The 19,383-nt window shown below is 35.8% G+C and overlaps 1 protein-coding gene across 6 annotated transcripts in view; it reads right to left on the bottom strand.

The window, feature by feature from the left end:
* ARHGEF12 (Rho guanine nucleotide exchange factor 12) overlaps positions 1-19,383 on the bottom strand; it is a 149,832-nt gene that overhangs the window by 11,343 nt on the left and 119,106 nt on the right. For all 6 annotated transcript variants that reach the window (XM_043482301.1, XM_043482298.1, XM_043482299.1 and 3 more), the window contains 12 exons: positions 17,328-17,460; positions 17,005-17,040; positions 16,519-16,673; positions 15,120-15,266; positions 13,728-13,813; positions 8,695-8,820; positions 6,973-7,087; positions 5,584-5,684; positions 3,655-3,732; positions 2,474-2,549; positions 1,804-1,971; positions 252-339 (listed from right to left, as the gene is read on the bottom strand). In XM_043482301.1, the coding sequence (XP_043338236.1) occupies positions 252-339; positions 1,804-1,971; positions 2,474-2,549; positions 3,655-3,732; positions 5,584-5,684; positions 6,973-7,087; positions 8,695-8,820; positions 13,728-13,813; positions 15,120-15,266; positions 16,519-16,673; positions 17,005-17,040; positions 17,328-17,460 (1,309 nt within the window). The remainder of the gene's footprint in view (positions 1-251; positions 340-1,803; positions 1,972-2,473; positions 2,550-3,654; positions 3,733-5,583; positions 5,685-6,972; positions 7,088-8,694; positions 8,821-13,727; positions 13,814-15,119; positions 15,267-16,518; positions 16,674-17,004; positions 17,041-17,327; positions 17,461-19,383) is intronic.

The following is a 19,383-nucleotide window of genomic DNA, read 5'->3' as shown; positions in this document are numbered from 1 at the left end:
TCTTATAACTCCTGCATTGGCAAGTGGGTTTTTTTTACCACTAGTGCCACCTGGGAAGCCCCAGTAAGAGCAGCTGTCTAAAAAAGAACAAGTACTTAAAAGAACACCTCTCAAAGAATACAGAGGAAGTATCTGTTTCCACACAGTTTTTGGTTTTCAAAGTCCTATTACAAAAGCAAGGTTAAGATTGTGGAATATTATATTCAGAATAATAAGACACAATAGAGCAGGCAGCTATGTCCAGTACATACACAGTCTTTTCAGAAACTGTCTGTGCCACCAGTTCATAAATTTGTGCTCCATTATCAGACATGGAGATGACGAATAGAGCTTTGTTATCTGAAAAAAACAAGACAAATTTACTCTATTGATATGACCCACAGAGGCTGTGAAAGATGTGTATCTTAATCTGAGTAAAGGTTAACACGTGTTCACTCTGTAGACACTCATTCACTTGGTAAAAACTCATCAAATACAACTTAAGAATTTATATATATATATTATGCTTTAATAAAACAAAGATTATAAAAGCAACACTAATTTCACAGTAATTTATTAAAAACAAAAAAGTGTCTATTATCTAAATTATTGAACTAAACATTCTTTTTCCATTTATTCCACACTGCTCTTTTGCTAAATGGCTAGTTGGTAATATTCAGTAGGTGTTGATGAAAAGAGGTCATAAATGTATCTTACCACCATGGAATTAACAATTTTAAAAAGGGATCTTCATTATTAGTACTGTTAATGTGTAACTTTGTAACTTAAACTGATTTTTAAAAAACCTAAACCACACCCACTTCTCCTGTTTATGCTTTTTTCCCCACCATATCAAAAGAGGAAAGCCCTGTCAATGGCTAAGTTCAATATCTCTTTTGGTAACTGTCACAGTGCACTTGAGAACATGAGCATTATTTTCAAATATCTTCTGATACGGATTTCTAACATAATTCCACAATGATAAGAGAACAGACTCTGTATGATTCAATACCTTTAGACCGTAAAATTTTATACCCAGTTATATGTCCCTGGATATGTTCTAGTATCTCCTGGTTTATAGTCTATGGGAACTTGAATAGAATTTCTAACCTGTTGTTGTGTGCAAATTATATAAATCTTAATTATGTTGAATTGGGTCATTGTGCTTTTCCAGTCTACTATATCCTTCTACTTTTCTGTCTATTCATTCTATTAATTTTTGAGAGTTTGATATTGAAACTCCAACTAAAACTCTTAACTTATCTACTTAAAAAAATAATCACAATATATAGTGGAACCATATGTAACTTTGTTCTGTATTTTCCAAGTCTCTGGTAAAGGTGTTATCATACTTTCATAACTTAAAATAAGTGAATAAATATTTTATCTTCTCAAAAAAACAAATAAAAATAATCTAAAAAAAAAGTGTATCTGCTATATTAGATGCAGCCCAATTCAAATAAATTTTTGCCCAAATAAACTCTTGAAGTGTTTAATGAAACTAACAAGACCAATGAGAGCCTTTTCAATGGCATGAGCTCCAATTCACTATCTTCACTGATTTGAACATGAAATAAAGATCAGAGTAATATGCAGAAAAATTTTAAATGTGAAAAATTATTCAGAGACTCTAAGCATCCTAAATAATTTTGGGATATAAACTCATAATTCACATTCTAGGCAATAAATGCATTTCACTTGATCTGTGTAAGAATATAAAAGGAGCAGAACTCCATGCCGGCTGTGCAGCTTAGACAACACTGAGTGTCTTATGCAAGGTCATGATGAGCCTGGAGATTAGTGTCATTCCGCGGACATACTCGCCTGTTGCCACTTGTCGAACCAACACCGTATTCAACTTGATGACAGGGCTAAACGTGTGTTTGCTGTCAGCTGTAGATGCCAGAATCTTACTGTGACACCTTAACACCAGTCTATCATCCTGCTTTTGTAACAATACAAGAATATCTTCCAGCAGCAATGTATATAGATCTAAAAATAAAAATGTAGGAAAGGGTGATTAGTACAGAAACTGAGATGTGTTTTATAAACTTTATAACAATTTGACATAGAAAACTGATTTCTGGTAAATCTAGTAAATTTAAAAAATTGCTATTGTGTTTTTTTAATTTCATTTTTAATAATTCATCTTTAAAGTATCACAACAAACAAAAAAACAATGGTTCTTCACCACAGATAGTTTGAGACAGAGAAGTTTAAAAAGAAGCTTAGCCTGATTAGCATACAAAGATGGGGACAGGAATGAACAATGACAAAATTTTCTGCTTCATTCCTAAAGAAATATTTAACACACTTCACATGTAAAAAAATAACATAAGCAGATTTTCTGTGACTGTATAAATAACATGAAGTACCACTGCTAACTGCTGTAACTGAAAAGTGTGAGTGGATGTCTTTTCTCTTTGGCATAAGGAAACTTTCCTATTCTTTTTCTTTCTCTACTCTCCCCCAAATTGGCAGACAGTACACCTACCAATAGTTTTATCTCTATTCACCTTCCAAACCAATGGGCCTTCGTGAATCATCTTCCTCTTTGTTAAATCCAAATTCTGCCAAAATAAGGAGAATTATACACAAATTATTTCCAAGTACATATATGATATTCCATAGTGTCTCCTTTCAAGAAATTCCTAACATAAAAGACATTATTTACATTCACTATTATTGATATCTGTCAGCTATTGAAAATAGAATAAAAATCCAGTTAAAGTAAGCTACATAAAATGTTCTAAAAAGGAAAATGCATCTTGTAGAAAAAAGCTCAAGAGTAAAGTCTTCCCAATCTCACTCTAAACAGATACTAGCTAATGAAAATGAAGCAAATATTCAGTCCCTAGAGTCTCAACCCCCTTCCTTATTTTTTCCTATGTATAACTAACTAGGATCATGGCTTATGCATATGAAGCCTCCGAGTTCTAGACTCTCGTTCCAGAAAAGCTCTAAGGACAGCATTCACAGAAGTCCAGGAAGTACTCAGGCTTGCTCTAAATATTAATAACTTGAGAGAATCATCTTTTAGTATAAGCAGCTCTAGAAAAATCTTAAGTCTCTGGAAGTTAGGAAGCTCAGCATATCAGCATGTGTTTTGATAAACTGTTATGTATGACATAAAATTATATTTTAATAGTCACCAAATAAATCTGCCAAAAGAACCAGTGAAACAGTACAAGAAAGACTTAAAATCCTCATACGTTAATTACTACAAAAACTCCATGTACTAGAGATAGCAATTCATAAATATTTTACTATCATTCCAGTAATGGTTTCAACTTTAATACTTTGGAAGAGCTTCATAGAAAAATAATTATGTTCCTTAACTCAAAAATCTAGAAAGTTCCAAAAGTAAACAGCCCTACGCTTACTCAAACTATAGAGTACAATAAAATTAAATTTAACAATAAGGAATGTTCCTTAGTCTCCTGCAAATTCTTGTCACAAAAAGTTAGTTTCACACAAAATATTCCTCTGATGAAAGACTAAAGCAGTCTTTATACACAGACCAAGACATTTAAAAGGAAGAAAAGGATTCTTAGTATAGACTATCTATGATATAAGAACTCCTTCAGGTGATATATGTTCCCACTGAGATGTTAAATCATCTGTCAGGTCTTGAGTACATTTTACTTTTTAAGTAATGATTAGACCATCTCTTACCCTGAGCTCTTCAACATTTGGGTATTCTGACAACTTCAGATTAGAGGTATCAAGGCGACGCTGATAATCTTCCAAGCGCTGGAAATCAGACAGGATGGAGCTAAGGTTACTCCTTTGGAGATCAATGGCCTCCCTGTTTCTTAATCGAATGTGGACACTCCCCCTGCATTTACTGAGCGCTCTGCAACATCAGCCACAATTCTCACTCTTTCTTAAAACACTCCCTTCTTTTGGCTTTGGTGATACTACCTTCTCCTGGTTTTCCTTCCACCTCTTTAGCTCTTCCAATCTTTTTTCAAACTCTCTGGCCTCTAACTAGTTTGTATTTACTTTCTAAATATGTAAATCATGTACATGGTACAAAACTCAGACGGTAATATAAGGCACACAAAAAACAGTAAGTCTCCCTCTATGCTTGTCCGTGCCTTCCCCACACCCAGTTTTCCCTAAAGAAGTAATCACTAATACCCATTTCTTGGTTAGCCTATGAGGAAAATTCTAAGCAAAAAGAACACATATGGATATAAGTTAGCTTGCCTCTTTGGATGCTGTCTGTAGATATACCCTTTTTAAAACAAATATATGGTAACATAATATTTTCATATGTGTATCACTTATTCAAAAATAACAATATAGTCACAGACACATTTCTGTGTGTGCATCACATCAATATATCTTGCTGATGGTTCCATTAGCAAATAGAGTGGACTCATTTTTTCAGTGGCTGTGTGGTATTCAACTTTGTGAAAAAACTAAAGTTGAATTACATCTTACTAATGGACGTGTTTATTAGTATACACTTCCAAAGGAAGAATGGTTGGATTAAAGGTTACATGCATTTTCCCTAAGATTATAAAATATTTCTAAATAGAAAGGTCGGCATGTATATAGTAAATGCCCATATACTCATCTACATTCCACAACTAACATCTGCTATATCTTTTCTATCCTGTATTTGTCCATCTATTCATCCCTCTATCTATCCATCTATCCATTTGATATTTTGGATGTATTTCAAAGTAAGTTATAAGCACACTTTAAACATTTTATCATTAACAGAGCTAACAAGAGTTCAATATCATTAATGGGAGTTCAATATTTGTTTACAGTTGTTTTTTTCAAAGTAAAATTTACATACAGTGAAATGTACACATTTTAAGTGTACCTTTCCATGAGCTTTTATCAATGCATATACTTACGAAATGAAACTCCTATCAAGATATGAAATATGGCCATCACTTCAGAAGGCTCTCTCATACTTCCTCCTAGCTAATATCTGACCCCACATCCTCAGTGACAAACCACTTTTCTGATTTTTTGTCACCATAAATTAGTTTAGCTAGGTCTTATAAGTTCACTAAACAGAATATATATATGTGTACACTTCTGCGTCCAGTTTCTTTCACTCAGAATAATGTTTGTGAGATTCACCCATTATTGCTGGTATTACTTTAGTTTATGACTATACTACATTTGGTTTATGCTACAAACATTCCGGTAGAAGTCTATGGGCATATATCTTCATCTCTCTTGGGTAGATCACTAAGAAGAGAATGCTGGATCAAAGGATGAACATGTGAATATGTGTTTTTTAAATTCAGATATAAATTTCTAATTTTCCCTCTGGGGTTATAACATTTTACGTTACAAACAACAAACTTGAAAGTTCCTATTTTTCCAAAGTTTTACCAACAGGCTGAATGAATGAGCAAACAAGCAGCTAGAAGATGCTCAAGAGAGCCAAACACAACTCTGACGTCCTACCACAAACTGATCTGGACCCACCTACTACATGAATAGGTAACCAGTGTTCCGCCCTTTAATTATGTAACAACAGCTACAAGGGTTACTGAACAGGCTCTGGGTAACACTAATTTAACATTCTTATTCTCACTGCCATCCTGTGTCTTCTTGCCTTTTCCTTCTTACCTGCTTGTTCTCTGCCTCCTTAACAGCCTGGTTCACATAATTTAAGATCTGACGACAATGATCTGCAGCTTTCTTCACCTTCTCCCTTTCTGGAGGCCACTCTAAATATGGTGAAAAAACCCAAAATGTAAAATGGAGGAAATCAGAAAAGAATATAAGTATATATATATATATAAAGGAGATACCACTTTATTTCAACAGTATGAAAGCATACTAAGACCCTGAATATTTTTATACCAGGATAAAAAACCTACAACAGAATCTCAATTTAGGTAGTCTTTGGACAGGTAAGACTTCTTATCACAGTCTTTAAGCATAAATACTAATTTTTAAAAAGAAATCAAATGTGAGGAGTGATGCTTTATATCAAGTATCAAGCCCACCCCAAGAAACAGGTTTCATTCACATTGTAAGCTTATATAAATGAGACTCCTTTCTCCTTGCAATTTCAAAGTGCACAGCCTACAAGATTATGTACAGTTGACTAGTTAAGCAATATTTTTGAGTGATAAAATAATTAAAAATAGCTCCAATATAAGTTTCTTTAAATTTGGGATTAAAGAAACAAAATAACTTACAATACTTGTTATCATTAAAAGAAGATGAAATTCACCAAAATGTATTGAGATTGTGCTGAGGTTATGTTTTGGTAAAGAATACCAAATCAGAATATTTGAAATTATAATCCCCTAAACAATAGTTCAGTTATACTGAATAAATATATTAAAGTATAAAACTTAATGTGTATGAATATTTTCAAATTCCCAGGCATAAGAAATAGGCATTTAATTACACAGAAGTATTGAGAACTAAAGTATAAGAATCTAAAGCTCAATTGAGAAACTCAGATTCACTTCTTAGTTTAAAACAAGAGAGCTGGAGTGATAATACACTGATTGGACTTAATGAAAGTACATATCAATAGATATAAAATATCTCTTCAACCCAGTATAGGCCTTCACCAAAGGAAATATGATGATACATGCTAGAGGAAGTATTAGTAAACTTTTCCTACTTTTTCTGTATATTTTACAGGCCAAATGGTCTCTGTCAAAACTATTTAACCCTGTTGTTGTACAGCAAAAGTAGGCAGAGATAATATTTCAACAATTGAGCATGACTATGTTCCAATAAAACTTTACTTACAAAAATATGTGTGAGCCAGATTTAATCATGATCCATAGATTGCTTAAACCCTGTGCTTGTGCTACTAATGGAGCATATTAAATCAAATAGCCTGAAGACAACTGGAATCTTGCTAGAATATTTTGCCATACTACTTGGAAATTCAAAGTGCCAGACACCAGGATGCTGTGAGAGATTATTCAGCAAAATGTGTTTTTGTTGTTGTTATTCTTAAGCTCTTTAATTTCAGTGAGAATGCTGTACCTGTGTATTTGGCAATATTGTCCAAGAGAAGAGGGTACTTAGTAAGCCTTTGCATTTGAGTGGGAATGATATCCTTTAGCTGCAGACGACGACAGAGTGGATTACTCTCAGCATCCTAAAATTAAAGGCAAATAAGTGAATTTGTAATTCTTATTAGAACTGTAATTACCTAACATGCACCATATATTCATCATACAAATGTCTTCAGCATCAAAGTTCTGGTTATTAAATCAAGACTTAAAACCTGCCAAGACACGCCACTGGCACACTCCACTTCTGTTTTCTCCTTTAATCATATAACGTAGCCTTTATCACTCAGCAAATGGCTCTGTGCTATCTGTTTAAGCAAGGATTGAGAACATCCATAATCATCTCTAACAACTGCTTTCTTGTGAAAGAAGTTTTATCTTTACATACTAAGAAAATCTAGTTACATTTTCCAACGACTGGCTTTCCTACCAAAAGCTAATCAGTTATCTGCTATCTGCCACTCTAAGTAGGCACAGTAGATCATAAATATAGATATATCAGCTCAGCTGTAACAGAGGTCTGCAAACTTCTCAATAATATGCCAGACATGGCTTTGCATGTCATCAGTCTCTCTCAGAACTATTCCATCTGCTGTTTTAACACAAAAGCAGCCAGAGACAATACTTAAAGGAATGAACTTGGCTCTGTGCAGTAGAGTTCTAAGGCGGCCTCCAAGATTCCAATTTTATGGTGTACAACCTGTATAACCCACCCCCTGCCCTTGAGTGTGGGCAGAACTTATCAATATGATGGGTTATCGCTTCTGTGATAAGGTGACTATCAGTTAACTATGAGTCAATCAAAAAGGAGATTGTCCTAGGTGAGACTGACTTAATCAGAGGAGTCTTTAAAAGCAAGCTCTGTCAGAGAGACATGTTCCTACTGGACTGGAAGACAAGGACACAACTTATAAACTGCCTACAGGGGCTGTGTGGCAAAGAGATTTGGGCGCTTGCTAGGAGCCCAGAGCAGTTGCTAGCCAACAACAGCAAGAAGACAGGGTTCTTGATTATACATTTACAAGGAAATGAATTCTGCTGACAACTAGTGAGCTTAAAAGAGTCCCAGATGAGAACTGCAGCTGCAAGTGATACCTTGATTTCAGCCTGATGAAAGCATGAAGAAAGAACATAGATAAACTGTATTTGTACTCTTAAACTACAAAACTGTGACATGATACATCTGCATCAAGTTGCAACATTTGTGGTGATTTGTCTACAGCAATACAAAATAAACTGTGTTCCAATAAAACTTTATTTACAAAAACAGGGACAAGGCTGGATATGGCCCATGGGCTCTAGTTTACTGATGGTTATATATACCAATATATAGCCCAGTAAGCATGGCTGCTGTCTGACTCTTCTCTGGGCTGGCTATAAGGCCCTTCTCATGTTTTGACAATGTTATTTCAATCGTGTGCATGGCCATTTCCTGCCAATATCTCCAAGGCAATGTGAACTTCTATGTCAAATATTTTAATCCCATCATATATTCTTTATAATTCACCATTACAGTATCACCTTTATATGCTCCAGTAATTTAAGAGATAATGCATGGCTTTAAAAATGTAAACATAGACATAACCCTTATACAAAATTTTAGTCTTAGAATTCCCCTAGTTCATTCCATAATCGACCCCCCAAAAAATTGCATTTTTGTGTGTGTGTGTGTTACATGACTCACTCAACTCACCTGCACAAAAGTCTGGAATCGAGAATCCTTTTTCTGGCGAGACTTGATCATTTCCAGGGCAAAGGGTTGGTTACTGCAAAAGGTAGCAGCAGCATGTTTCAACTTTTCCTCCCCGGGTCCACTGAACTGTGCCAAGAACACAAAGAACACAATAGAGAATGGGATACTGAGCTTATTTAAGGACAGGCAAAATGAGAGACAGCCACAATTCTTCCAATATCCCAGTTAAGTATCCCCAAGTGATAGCAGAAATCTACATACTTTATATGGATTATCAAGTATTCTCCACTAAAAAACTTCTGACTCTGACATATCCAGACCTTTTTTGATCATAGTCTAGTATTTTCTTGTTCATAGCTTACCACAACTTACTACCTTTTCAGTCCATCCCACTTCTAAATCTGACAGAAAGGTTGACACTTGGGGAATATGAGACACAAAATGCTTAAAGACTGAGATTAAAATTTGATTTTCTTAGAATCTGACACCTTTACAAAAATTACTGTCCTACTGCTGTAGGAAGAAAACCCTTGGGATTCAAGCTTACTTTCTTACTTATGAAATCCAGGGCAGGTCGTAACTTCTCTGGGTCACAATAAAATTAAATCACCTCCACAGAAGGTGGAGCTCCATCCCTTAAATTTCTCTTGGGGAAGATTCATGAGCCTATGAATGTCTTTTACTAAAAATTATACTTTTTACTGGCTTTCCAGGTGGTGCTACTGGTAAAGAAACCACCGGCCAGTGCAGGAGATGTTAAGAGATGCGGGTTTGACCCCTAAGTTGGGAAGATACCCCTGAAGAAGAGAATAGCAATCCACTCCAGTGTTCTGGCCTGGAGAATCCCCATGGACAGAGGAGCCTAGTGGGCTACAGTCCATGGGGTTGCAGAGTCAGACACGACTGAGTGACTCAGCACAGCACAGGGCATTTGTAGGTAAACTCTCAGCACTTTCCTCTTCAACTATGAAGCATACAAAGTGGTGTTTTAATAGGTTGCTCCAATGTTGTATTCTTATCTTAAATATGACACTCTACATATTTAGAGATGAGAATGGCAGAATTTTTGGTATGTTAGTCAATCTAGGTACCAGGCAATTACTAACAGCAGCTGGGTTTACAAAAGAAAATAACACCTCAGCCTCAAGCAGTTTTACAGTGGTTTTACTAGTAGCAAATGTACATATAAGGTGATCTCATGGGGCCAATACTGGAAAAATGCTCTCCAAAACTATTTTTAAAAGATAAAATAAATCTAGACACCTATTTACGATTTCTGCTTTTAGTATTTCTGGCCAGTGCTTTGCCCTAAATTAACCATTTGTACCGAGCAGCTACTAACCAAATTGGTTAGTTCATTTTGCTTTTCCTCAACCTCTTATAGGCAAAACACATTGGTCAAGAATACAATTCTTTTTACATGCTCTAAAATAAATTTTCTGTCCCACTTTTAAGAGGTATCTTTATTTCACATGTAATATTTATGTAGTCCAAAGGGCTTTTACAAGAGGACCAACTGTACTTTTGTACTTTATTAATGATGAATCTCACCTGACACTTGGTGTTAAACATTATTTATAGGAGATGTAAATTAAACTGCTTCAGAATCAAGATTGATATCTTAAGTCCATATGACTTACAACTTTTAAATCCAAACGGAGAAGAAAATTCATGCTATGCTATGTCATACTACAAATTTTCTATTTCAAGTTTGGTAGCGTGCTGCCAAGCCCACAGAACTCAAAGATCAAGAAACAAAATGAGTCACATGACCACAGAGTAGCCACAGAACAAGTTGCATTTTCAAGGAAGTTAAGTCTCCTTAACAACAATAATGCCAGCATGGGTCTAAGGAGAAAATGCTTTGGAAAGTTCAGTAAATGCAAGGTGAGACTGCATTAGGATTCCCTGATCCTGTTTTACATGTCAAGTGGCTAATCATTAAGAAGAGATCTACTAATAGATTAGTAGATTCTGAGTCACAGTCTCACCATCAGTGAAAAGAGTAAGATGAAGATTGTTTTGGTCAACTTTCCAGTATTTAATCTTTTTTTTTTTAAACATTTTTACAATCTTGCTTTGTTCACTTTATTTATTTTTTTTACAGAATACTTATTTAGTCTGGCTGAAATTATTATTATTATTCTTTTTTTTTGGAGGCTAATAACTTTACAATATTGTATTGCTTTTGCCATACACTGACATGAATCCGCCATGGGTGTACATGTGTTCCCTATCCTGAACCCCCTCTCCCACCTCCCTCCCCATCCCATCCCTCTGGATCATCCCAGTGCACCAGCCCTGAGCACCCTGTATCCTGCATCAAACCTGGACTGGCGATCCATTTCACATATGATAATATACCTGTTTCAATGCCATTCTCCCAAACCGTCCCACCCCTCGCCCTCTCCCACAGAGTCCAAAAGACTGTTCTATACATCTGTGTCTATTTTGCTGTCTCGCATACAGGGTTATCGTTACCATCTTTCTAAATTCCATATATATGTGTTAGTATACTGTATTGGTGTTTTTCTTTCTGGCTTACTTCACTCTGTATGATAGGCTCCTGTTTCATCCACCTCATTAGAACTGATTCAAATGTATTCTTTTTAATGGCTAAGTAATATTCCATTGTGTATATGTACCACAGCTTTCTTATCCATTTGTCGGCTGATGGACATCTAGGTTGCTTCCATGTCCTGGCTATTATAAACAGTGCTGCGATGAATATTTGGGTACACGTGTTTCTTTCAATTCTGGTTTCCTCAGTGTGTATGCCCAGCAGTGGGATTGCTGGGTCATATGGCAGTTCTATTTCCAGTTTTTTAAGGAATTTCCACGCTGTTCTCCACAGTGGCTGTACTAGTTTGCATTCCCACCAACAGTGTAAGAGGGTTCCCTTTTCTCCACACCCTCTCCAGCATTTATTGCTTGTAGACTTTTGGATAGCAGCCATCCTGACTGGCGTGTAATGGTACCTCATTGTGGTTTTGATTTGCATTTCTCTGATAATGAGTGATGTTGAGCATCTTTTCATGTGCCTGTCAGCCATCTGTATGTCTTCTTTGGAGAAATGTTTGTTTAGTTCCTTGGCCCATTTTTTGATTGGGTCATTTATTTTTCTGGAATTGAGCTGCAGGAGTTGCTTGTATATTTTTGAGATTAATTCTTTGTCAGTTGCTTTGTTTGCTATTATTTTCTCCCATTCTGAAGGCTGTCTTTTCACCTTGCTTATAGTTTCCTTTGTTGTGCAAAAGTTTTTTAAGTTTAATTAGGTCTCATTTGTTTATTTTTGCTTTTATTTCCAATATTCTGGGAGGTGGGTCATAAAGGATCCTGCTGTGATTTATGTCAGAGAGTGTTTTGCCTATGTTTTCCTCTAGGAGTTCTATAGTTTCTGGCCTTACGTTTATATCTTTAATCCATTTTGAGTTTATTTTTGTGTATGGTGTTAGAAAGTGTTCTAGTTTCATTTTTTTAACAAGTCGTTGACCAGTTTTCCCAGTACCACTTGTTAAAGAGATTGTTTTTTCTCCACTGTATATTCTTGCCTCCTTTGTCGAAGATAAGGTGACCACAGGTGCATGGATTTATCTCTGGGCTTTCTATTTTGTTCCATTGATCTATATTTCTGTCTTTGTGCCAGTACCATACTTGATGACTGTGGCTTTGCAGTAGAGCCTGAAGTCAGGCAGGTTGATTCTTCCAGTTCCATTCTTCTTTCTCAAGATTGCTTTAGCTATTTGAGGTTTTTTGTATTCCATACAAATTGTGAAATTATTTGATCTAGTTTTGTGAAAAATACCATTGGTAGCTTGATAGGGACTGCACTGAATCTATAGATTGCTTTGGGTAGTATACTCATTTTCACTATATTGATTCTTCCGATCCATGAACACGGTATATTTCTCCATCTATTTGTGTCCTCTTTGATTTCTTTCACCACTTTTTTTATAGTTTTCTATATATAGGTCTTTTGTTGTTTTCGGTAGATGTATTCCTAAGTATTTTATTCTTTTTGTTGCAATGGTGAATGGAATTGTTTCCTTAATTTCTCTGTTTTCTCATTGTTAGTGTATAGGAATGCAAGAGATTTCTGTGTGTTGATTTTATATCCTGCAACTTTATATACCCATTAATTAGCTCTAATAATTTTAATCTTTTTAAAAGTTATCACTGTAAAATTACCAAAATCTTTTGGCATTTCCTCAAGCAGTCTACATACTGAAGTAAGTATCTGTTGGCATATCTAAACAGTTCCTGTTCAACCAGTGTTAAAATTTTGGGAACCACATCACAGGTTTTACTATTACTCATAGACTTAACTACAGGACTTTTTTTAAGCATCTAGATCAAACCCACTTTCCTGTAGGAAGATTTTCTGTATGCTCCAAGTTTAGGTGTCCCTGCTGTCTATTTCCAAAATAACCTGTATTCTCCCCTTTTTGTAACACTAACCACACTTTAAATAATGACTATTCTTTTTCCCCTACTGATTATAAGTTCCACAAGGGCAGGAGCCATATCTGTTCTGACTGCCACTGTATCCCCAGCACCTAGAACAGTGGGTATATGCTGACAAAGAGTCAGCCAGAAAGATAAAAGCAATTTGCCAAGCAGCTACTATAGTCTCTGAACTCTGTTTCCTTATACTGTAAATAAGGTTAAGTAATTTTCACTTTTCTGCTTCTGTGATGGTAGCTATCGATCTATAATTGTCCAGTGTTTTACAGCACATTTCTGAGATTTTGACAACAAAAGACAGTTAAAATTCCACATCAGTTAAATTATTTTTATCAAGGTCCATTTTACTCTACATTCTTTAAAACACAAAGAACTATTATCTTTAATTTGATGAGAAAAGAGAATGCAGTTGAATGGGCACTTATTATACTAATTAAGAATACACACTTGGACCCTTTTTATCTTTACATCAAAGGATGAGTTTGCATACTTGGGAAGGTTAGCAGCTTAACCTTAAATCTGATTAAATGCCTATGAAAATTTTTAAATGAAATCGCCAATGTCCTTACCCAGATCAGCAAATCTTCCCCAATCTGATCAATGACAGAGGTCTCATTCCTCTTCCGAATAGCCTTCATTTGCTCATTCAACCCAACTGGGGGGGGGGGGGGGGCGGAAACGATGAAAAAAAATTAAGCATACATTCATTTCAGGCTGAGATACTGGTAGTATCATGAATCTAAATTTAAAAAAAAAAAAAAAAAAGATTTTCGGAGTAGTATAGCTTTTTTTCCTCATAGCTCAGTCAATAAAGAATCTGCCTGCAATGCAGGAATCTGCTTCCGATGCAGGAGACCCAGGTTCAATTCCAGGGTCCAAAAGATCCCCTGGAGAAGGAAATGGCAACCCACTTCAGTATTCTTGCCTAGAAAATACCATGGACAGAGGAACCTGGTGGGCGACAGTCCATGGGGTTGCAAAAGTCAGACACGATTTAGCGACTAAGCCACATAGCTTCTAATTGCCTTAAATATAAATCTGGACATAATTCCTATACATCTACATATTTTTATTTCTATATGAAAACCAGTTGCCAAAGCATAAAATAATGTGGAAACTAGCACATTATATACAGTATAGGGGCATCAAATACACATTTAACCTCAAGATTCCATCTGTAACCAGCCATGCTTGTTAGAAAACAAACTTCAACTGTACAAGTGACTCCGCCCACTATTTCTCTCAAAACGTGTGTTTCCAGGCAATGGACATCATCATGCTCAAATGTGTCATGCACACTGGTGAGACTCAGGATCACCCACATAGGAACAAAAGGCAACCATTTGGTGGGTGGTTGTTGCCAGGTGGTGATGGCATCCTTGATGAAAGAAAGACTAAATGTAAGGGCCCTGGAGAAACAGTGACTTACAAAGAGAGGAACTGATACTATTGTCTCCAAAGCCCAAGATGACTACAACCAGGGACAGACAGCAGCACTGATTTTTAATGTACTCATTCAAGCATTCCAAGCAACAAAACCATAAAATAATTTAATTCCTAAAAGTTTTGGATTATATGCTATACATCACTACTTACAAAATGTATTTATACATATATTATACAGATTATATATTTTAAAAAACATATATAATGTAAGTAATCAGGAATTTCCAAGGGTAATTTTAACTATGTTTTTTGTCTTAAGCATTGACTTTAGGCCCTAAGTTCTATGTTAATACTCTGAATAAAAAAAAGTTGATGTGGTGGAAGTAAGGAATTGGGGAGAAATTCAAAGATCCAATTTTTTTTTATCTTATGCTCACATATAATTATAGAATTTCAGGAATGCCAACATGGATACAATTATTTGTAAGATTTTACTGTTATGGTGCCTTTTTATACCAAAGAGCTTTTATCTATTGGAAATGTTAGGAACAAAGATCAGAGTCAATTTATCTTACTGTGAAGTTGAAGAATATCTTCTAAGTTTGAAAAAATTTTACGTAGTTCTGAAGGTGACAAAATTCCTTCTCTGGACACTCGCTGATAAAACACTTGATCTAGAACCTTCAATGTTCGAACATGAGCTCTTTCAGTGTAGAATAATTCTAAGCAGAAAAATAGGAAACATAAAATGTTACCTTACTTAGAATGAGATCAAACATAGGCTTTGGCTGAAATTAAGTACCAAATGAGTAATATAATCATTATTTACATTTTTGACAGGATATGGTATCTCTGAAGCCACTTCTTAATTCCATGAAATTCTACTATATACTGGCTCTAAGAGTTGAATACTGCTAAATGAAAAGTATCATTTAAAACAATTTTGTACTTACAAGCTAACAATGTACTCCAAAATCCATTGGTTGCCAGCACCAACCAATCACAACTACAACACTGGAAAACTATAAGTCCAAATATCATAGTCTTTTAACTGAGCCCTCTTCAGAAGTAATAGCATTCTATGTTATCTAACTTGCCCATTAACTCTCTTTAATTAATTAAGTAGGCTGCACTGGGTGTCTGCTGCTGCCCGTGGGCTTTCTTTGGTTGCAGCAAGCAGGGCCTACTCCCTGGTTGCAGTGCATCAGCTTCTCCTTGTGGTAGCTTCTTCTGTTGCAGAGCACAGACTCTAGAGCACAGGCTTCAGTGGTTGTGGCACATAGGCTTCCTTGCCCCGCAGCAAGTGGGACCTTCCGGGACCAGGGACTGAACTCATAGCCCTTGCATTAGCAGGTGGATTCTTAACCACTGGACTACCAGGGAAGTCCTGCCTATAGACTCTTATTTCTGAGGCCAAACTTTTTAATTTCACCATGTCTCAATGTTGCTAGAGACAGGAAGTATATTTATTCAAATCACAACTTAAAGATAGTAATAGGTACAGCTTCTGTGTCATATGCGCTAGGGTAAAATAAACAACATTATACAAGGATAAAGGAAGACCTAGATTTTAGTTTTCTTCCCGTCACTTACCAGCTGCATGATCTTGACTAATTCAATTAGTTAGTCTGAGCCATGGCTTTCTCATTTATAATCTATGCACAAAAAAAAAACTGAGCCTGAAAGTAAAGTGAGGGCACTAGTGTTGTCTCAATGATTTTTCATGTTTAAGATCTATAATGATATGAATTTTAAATAACTTGAATGCTAAACACATTTTCCTTTTAAATTATCATTAAGAATCATACAATCACTTGCATTTCTAAGTTGGAAAGGTCAGGGATCATCTATTAATTTCCTCTCTGTTCAAAACAAATGGTGAGTATAAACTCTGAAGCAAACTCCAAGTTTTGGGGGTGGTTTAACTCTAATAAAACTCTATATATGTGAATAATAAAAATGAATTAAGCTCACCATTAATTACTTCCTGTCTTTTGATCTCACAAGGCTTTAGTCCCAGTAACACTTCTCGACTGACGAGCTGTTGCCAGTTGGGTGGGTCCGTCTCTAAGTCATTTTCAAACTGTTCATCCTCACTCTGACTTTCTCCAAAAGCTATGCTGTCAAACCTAATGAAGAACAAATAATGATTTCTATTTCAGGAAATCATATGGACAATGGGAGACAGCACAAATCTTTACGTTACAGTCAATCAGTCAGCTTTCTGAAGTATTACTTAGCAGAGCCTGGAACATCATCCTCCCTTACAAAATAGCTAACATGTGTTATAAACGCCTCCATAAATTTTTAAATAGTTGTGTTTATTAAGAAATTTCTTTTATACTATCTAATAGATTTGCGCATAGGGCTTTTTTTCCTTTAAAACTAGGTCTTAAGGGGAAAAAGATATATTTCTTAAAATATGCCCCACTGAAAGCTACTTTACGATTGATTACTTACTTTCGAAAGGGCTTTGGTGTCCCATGTTCAGTCACTCTAAAACAAGGGAGAATAGACAGTCAACATACAAATAAAATGGTGATGAAAAAATTGATGACAAAGATATTAAAAATCCACAGTGACTGATAAATAATTCTTCTGGATATTGCAATGACTTAATATCAAATAAATGAAGAAACATTTTAGTACATATCTAATATTTACTACCAATAAATTGTATTTCTTTCCCCCAAAAAGCATGTAGAATACTAAGTATAGGCATACTATACAGTGAGGAACTTTTAAGCAATGCCCTAAACACCCCTAAGACACCACTGAATTACCTTTCCACTTCCCATTCCTCCTCCTGCACCTGGTCTAATGGAGGAGGTGGGAAATCAAAGATGGTGTTGGGAGTACGAGGAGTGCCATCCAAGGAGTCTCCAGATGCTGGCGTTTCTCCAGCTTGTTTTGATCCTGAAAAGACAAAAGTCAGACATTCAGATGTTGTTAATAAGGACAGTGATTAAAAAAAAAAATCAGTCCCCCAGAAAGCTTCAGCCTCACCCATGGTCATATTCTTACTTAAACAACTGCAGGTTAGCTAGAAACAAAATTCTAACATAAAATTTTAACATGCACTAAAAAATAAACTGGAATATCATTTTTCAGTTCAGTTCAATTCAGTCACTCAGTTGTGTCCAACTCTGTGACCCCAAAGACTGCAGCATGCCAGGCTTCCCTGTCCGTCATTTTTACGCAGCTTTAAAAAAAATCAACATAAGACATGGCAACTACTAGGAAGAGCACATGATATGGAGAAACATTCTCTATATACTTTTTTACTCCAAGTACCAATCTTTTTCATTCAAATTTTAGTTATCATCATGGTCTACCTCCAAATAACTTCATATTTCTCATCTTTGAAGAGTTTGCTCACTTATTCGTCCCATTTTCACTTCCCTTCCTTTTTTTCTTCCCACTCTTTAACATCTATATTATTATTCCTATTTATCTGTTATTCCCTAAGTTTAAATGACGGAATTATATATAGATATATTTGTTTCAACAAGGCGTTAGTGTCTTAACTTTCCTCTATGTCACATTAGGTATTTGTGTCTGTATCCTTCTCTTTAATTATATTTCTTTCCTTTTACCTTTCATGTCTTTCAGTTACATTTTTACTTGTATCCTTAAGAGGAATTTTACATTTCCATTCTGATTTGTAGCCACAACTAAAAATATTCTATGCTTCGCCTAATAGGTTGATTCTAAGAGTCCGAAAAAAAAAAAAAACCAAAAAACAGTGTACTTACATTATTGTGACCATACACATATTGTAATACAACATTCTTTCCAGGTTAAGAGGCATGTTAGGTTAGGATTATGTTTTCTTTTCTACTGGTCCAATGACACAACTCCTAGGTCACTTGAAATAGAATGTTTGTTAAAGTCATACACTCCATCAGTCACTTTCAGATTATGCCACTGTTTGCTTCATGTTTCAATCATGAAGTCTTCCTGTCACCAGCCACCTGTGGCAGCACGGAAGCAGGTCTCTTGGCCCTGTTAAGCTTTCAGATGGTTGGCTGACATCCTGACTACAACTTTACGAGAGGTTCCAACCCAAAACTGCCTACCTAAGCTGATCCTGAGCTCCTCACGCACCAAAAATGTGAAGCAGTAAATATTTTTTTGTGTTACGCCATTAAGTTTTGGGATAATTTATCACAAAGCAATTGATAACTAATAAAACAGCTATTATAGGTAACAGTTATATTAAGACTTCTTGGTCTCTGCTCCTTTTTCATAACATGCTATTCTTGCTTTAGATATAACAACCTCTTTAATTTCTTCAAGAATACTATCTAATTTGGAGGTATTTTTATAAGTTCTTACTTATTACCTAAATTATTTTCTGCTAGTGGCAGTTTTTCTGTTTCTTTTGTATTTTCCTCTTTACGCCCCTAATAGGTTTGGCAGTATGTATTATCTTGGGTCTTGACTCTAATAACTTCTGCCAAAAGTGAGTAATGCTGCACATGTGTAAGAATGCAAGACTTAGCAGCTGACTTGGCTTTCCTGTTCTGCTATGTAGAAGTAGGGTCCTTTCAGCTAGAAGCTCCTCTGAGTGGCATAAGCCCCTGGCATGCCTACTGACAGGCTTTAGGTCCCCTAAAGTGAGCTTCAGGGCACTAATACCATGGAGGACTTAACAACTGTGTACCATGGCACTACACAATTCACTCAGCTTGTGCCAAGTCATGTCCAACTCTTTGTGACCCCACGGACTGCAGCATGCCAGGCTTCTCTGTCCTTCATTGTCTCCCCGAGTTCGCTCAAACTCTTGTCCACTGAGTCAGTGATGCCATCCAACCATCTCATCCTCTGTCACTCCCC

The sequence above is a fragment of the Cervus canadensis genome, chromosome 11 (assembly GCF_019320065.1).
Source record: "Cervus canadensis isolate Bull #8, Minnesota chromosome 11, ASM1932006v1, whole genome shotgun sequence".
NCBI lineage: Eukaryota > Metazoa > Chordata > Mammalia > Artiodactyla > Cervidae > Cervus > Cervus canadensis.
Note: the sequence above shows the minus strand (reverse complement) of the source record. Positions and strands in the feature narration are given on the sequence as shown.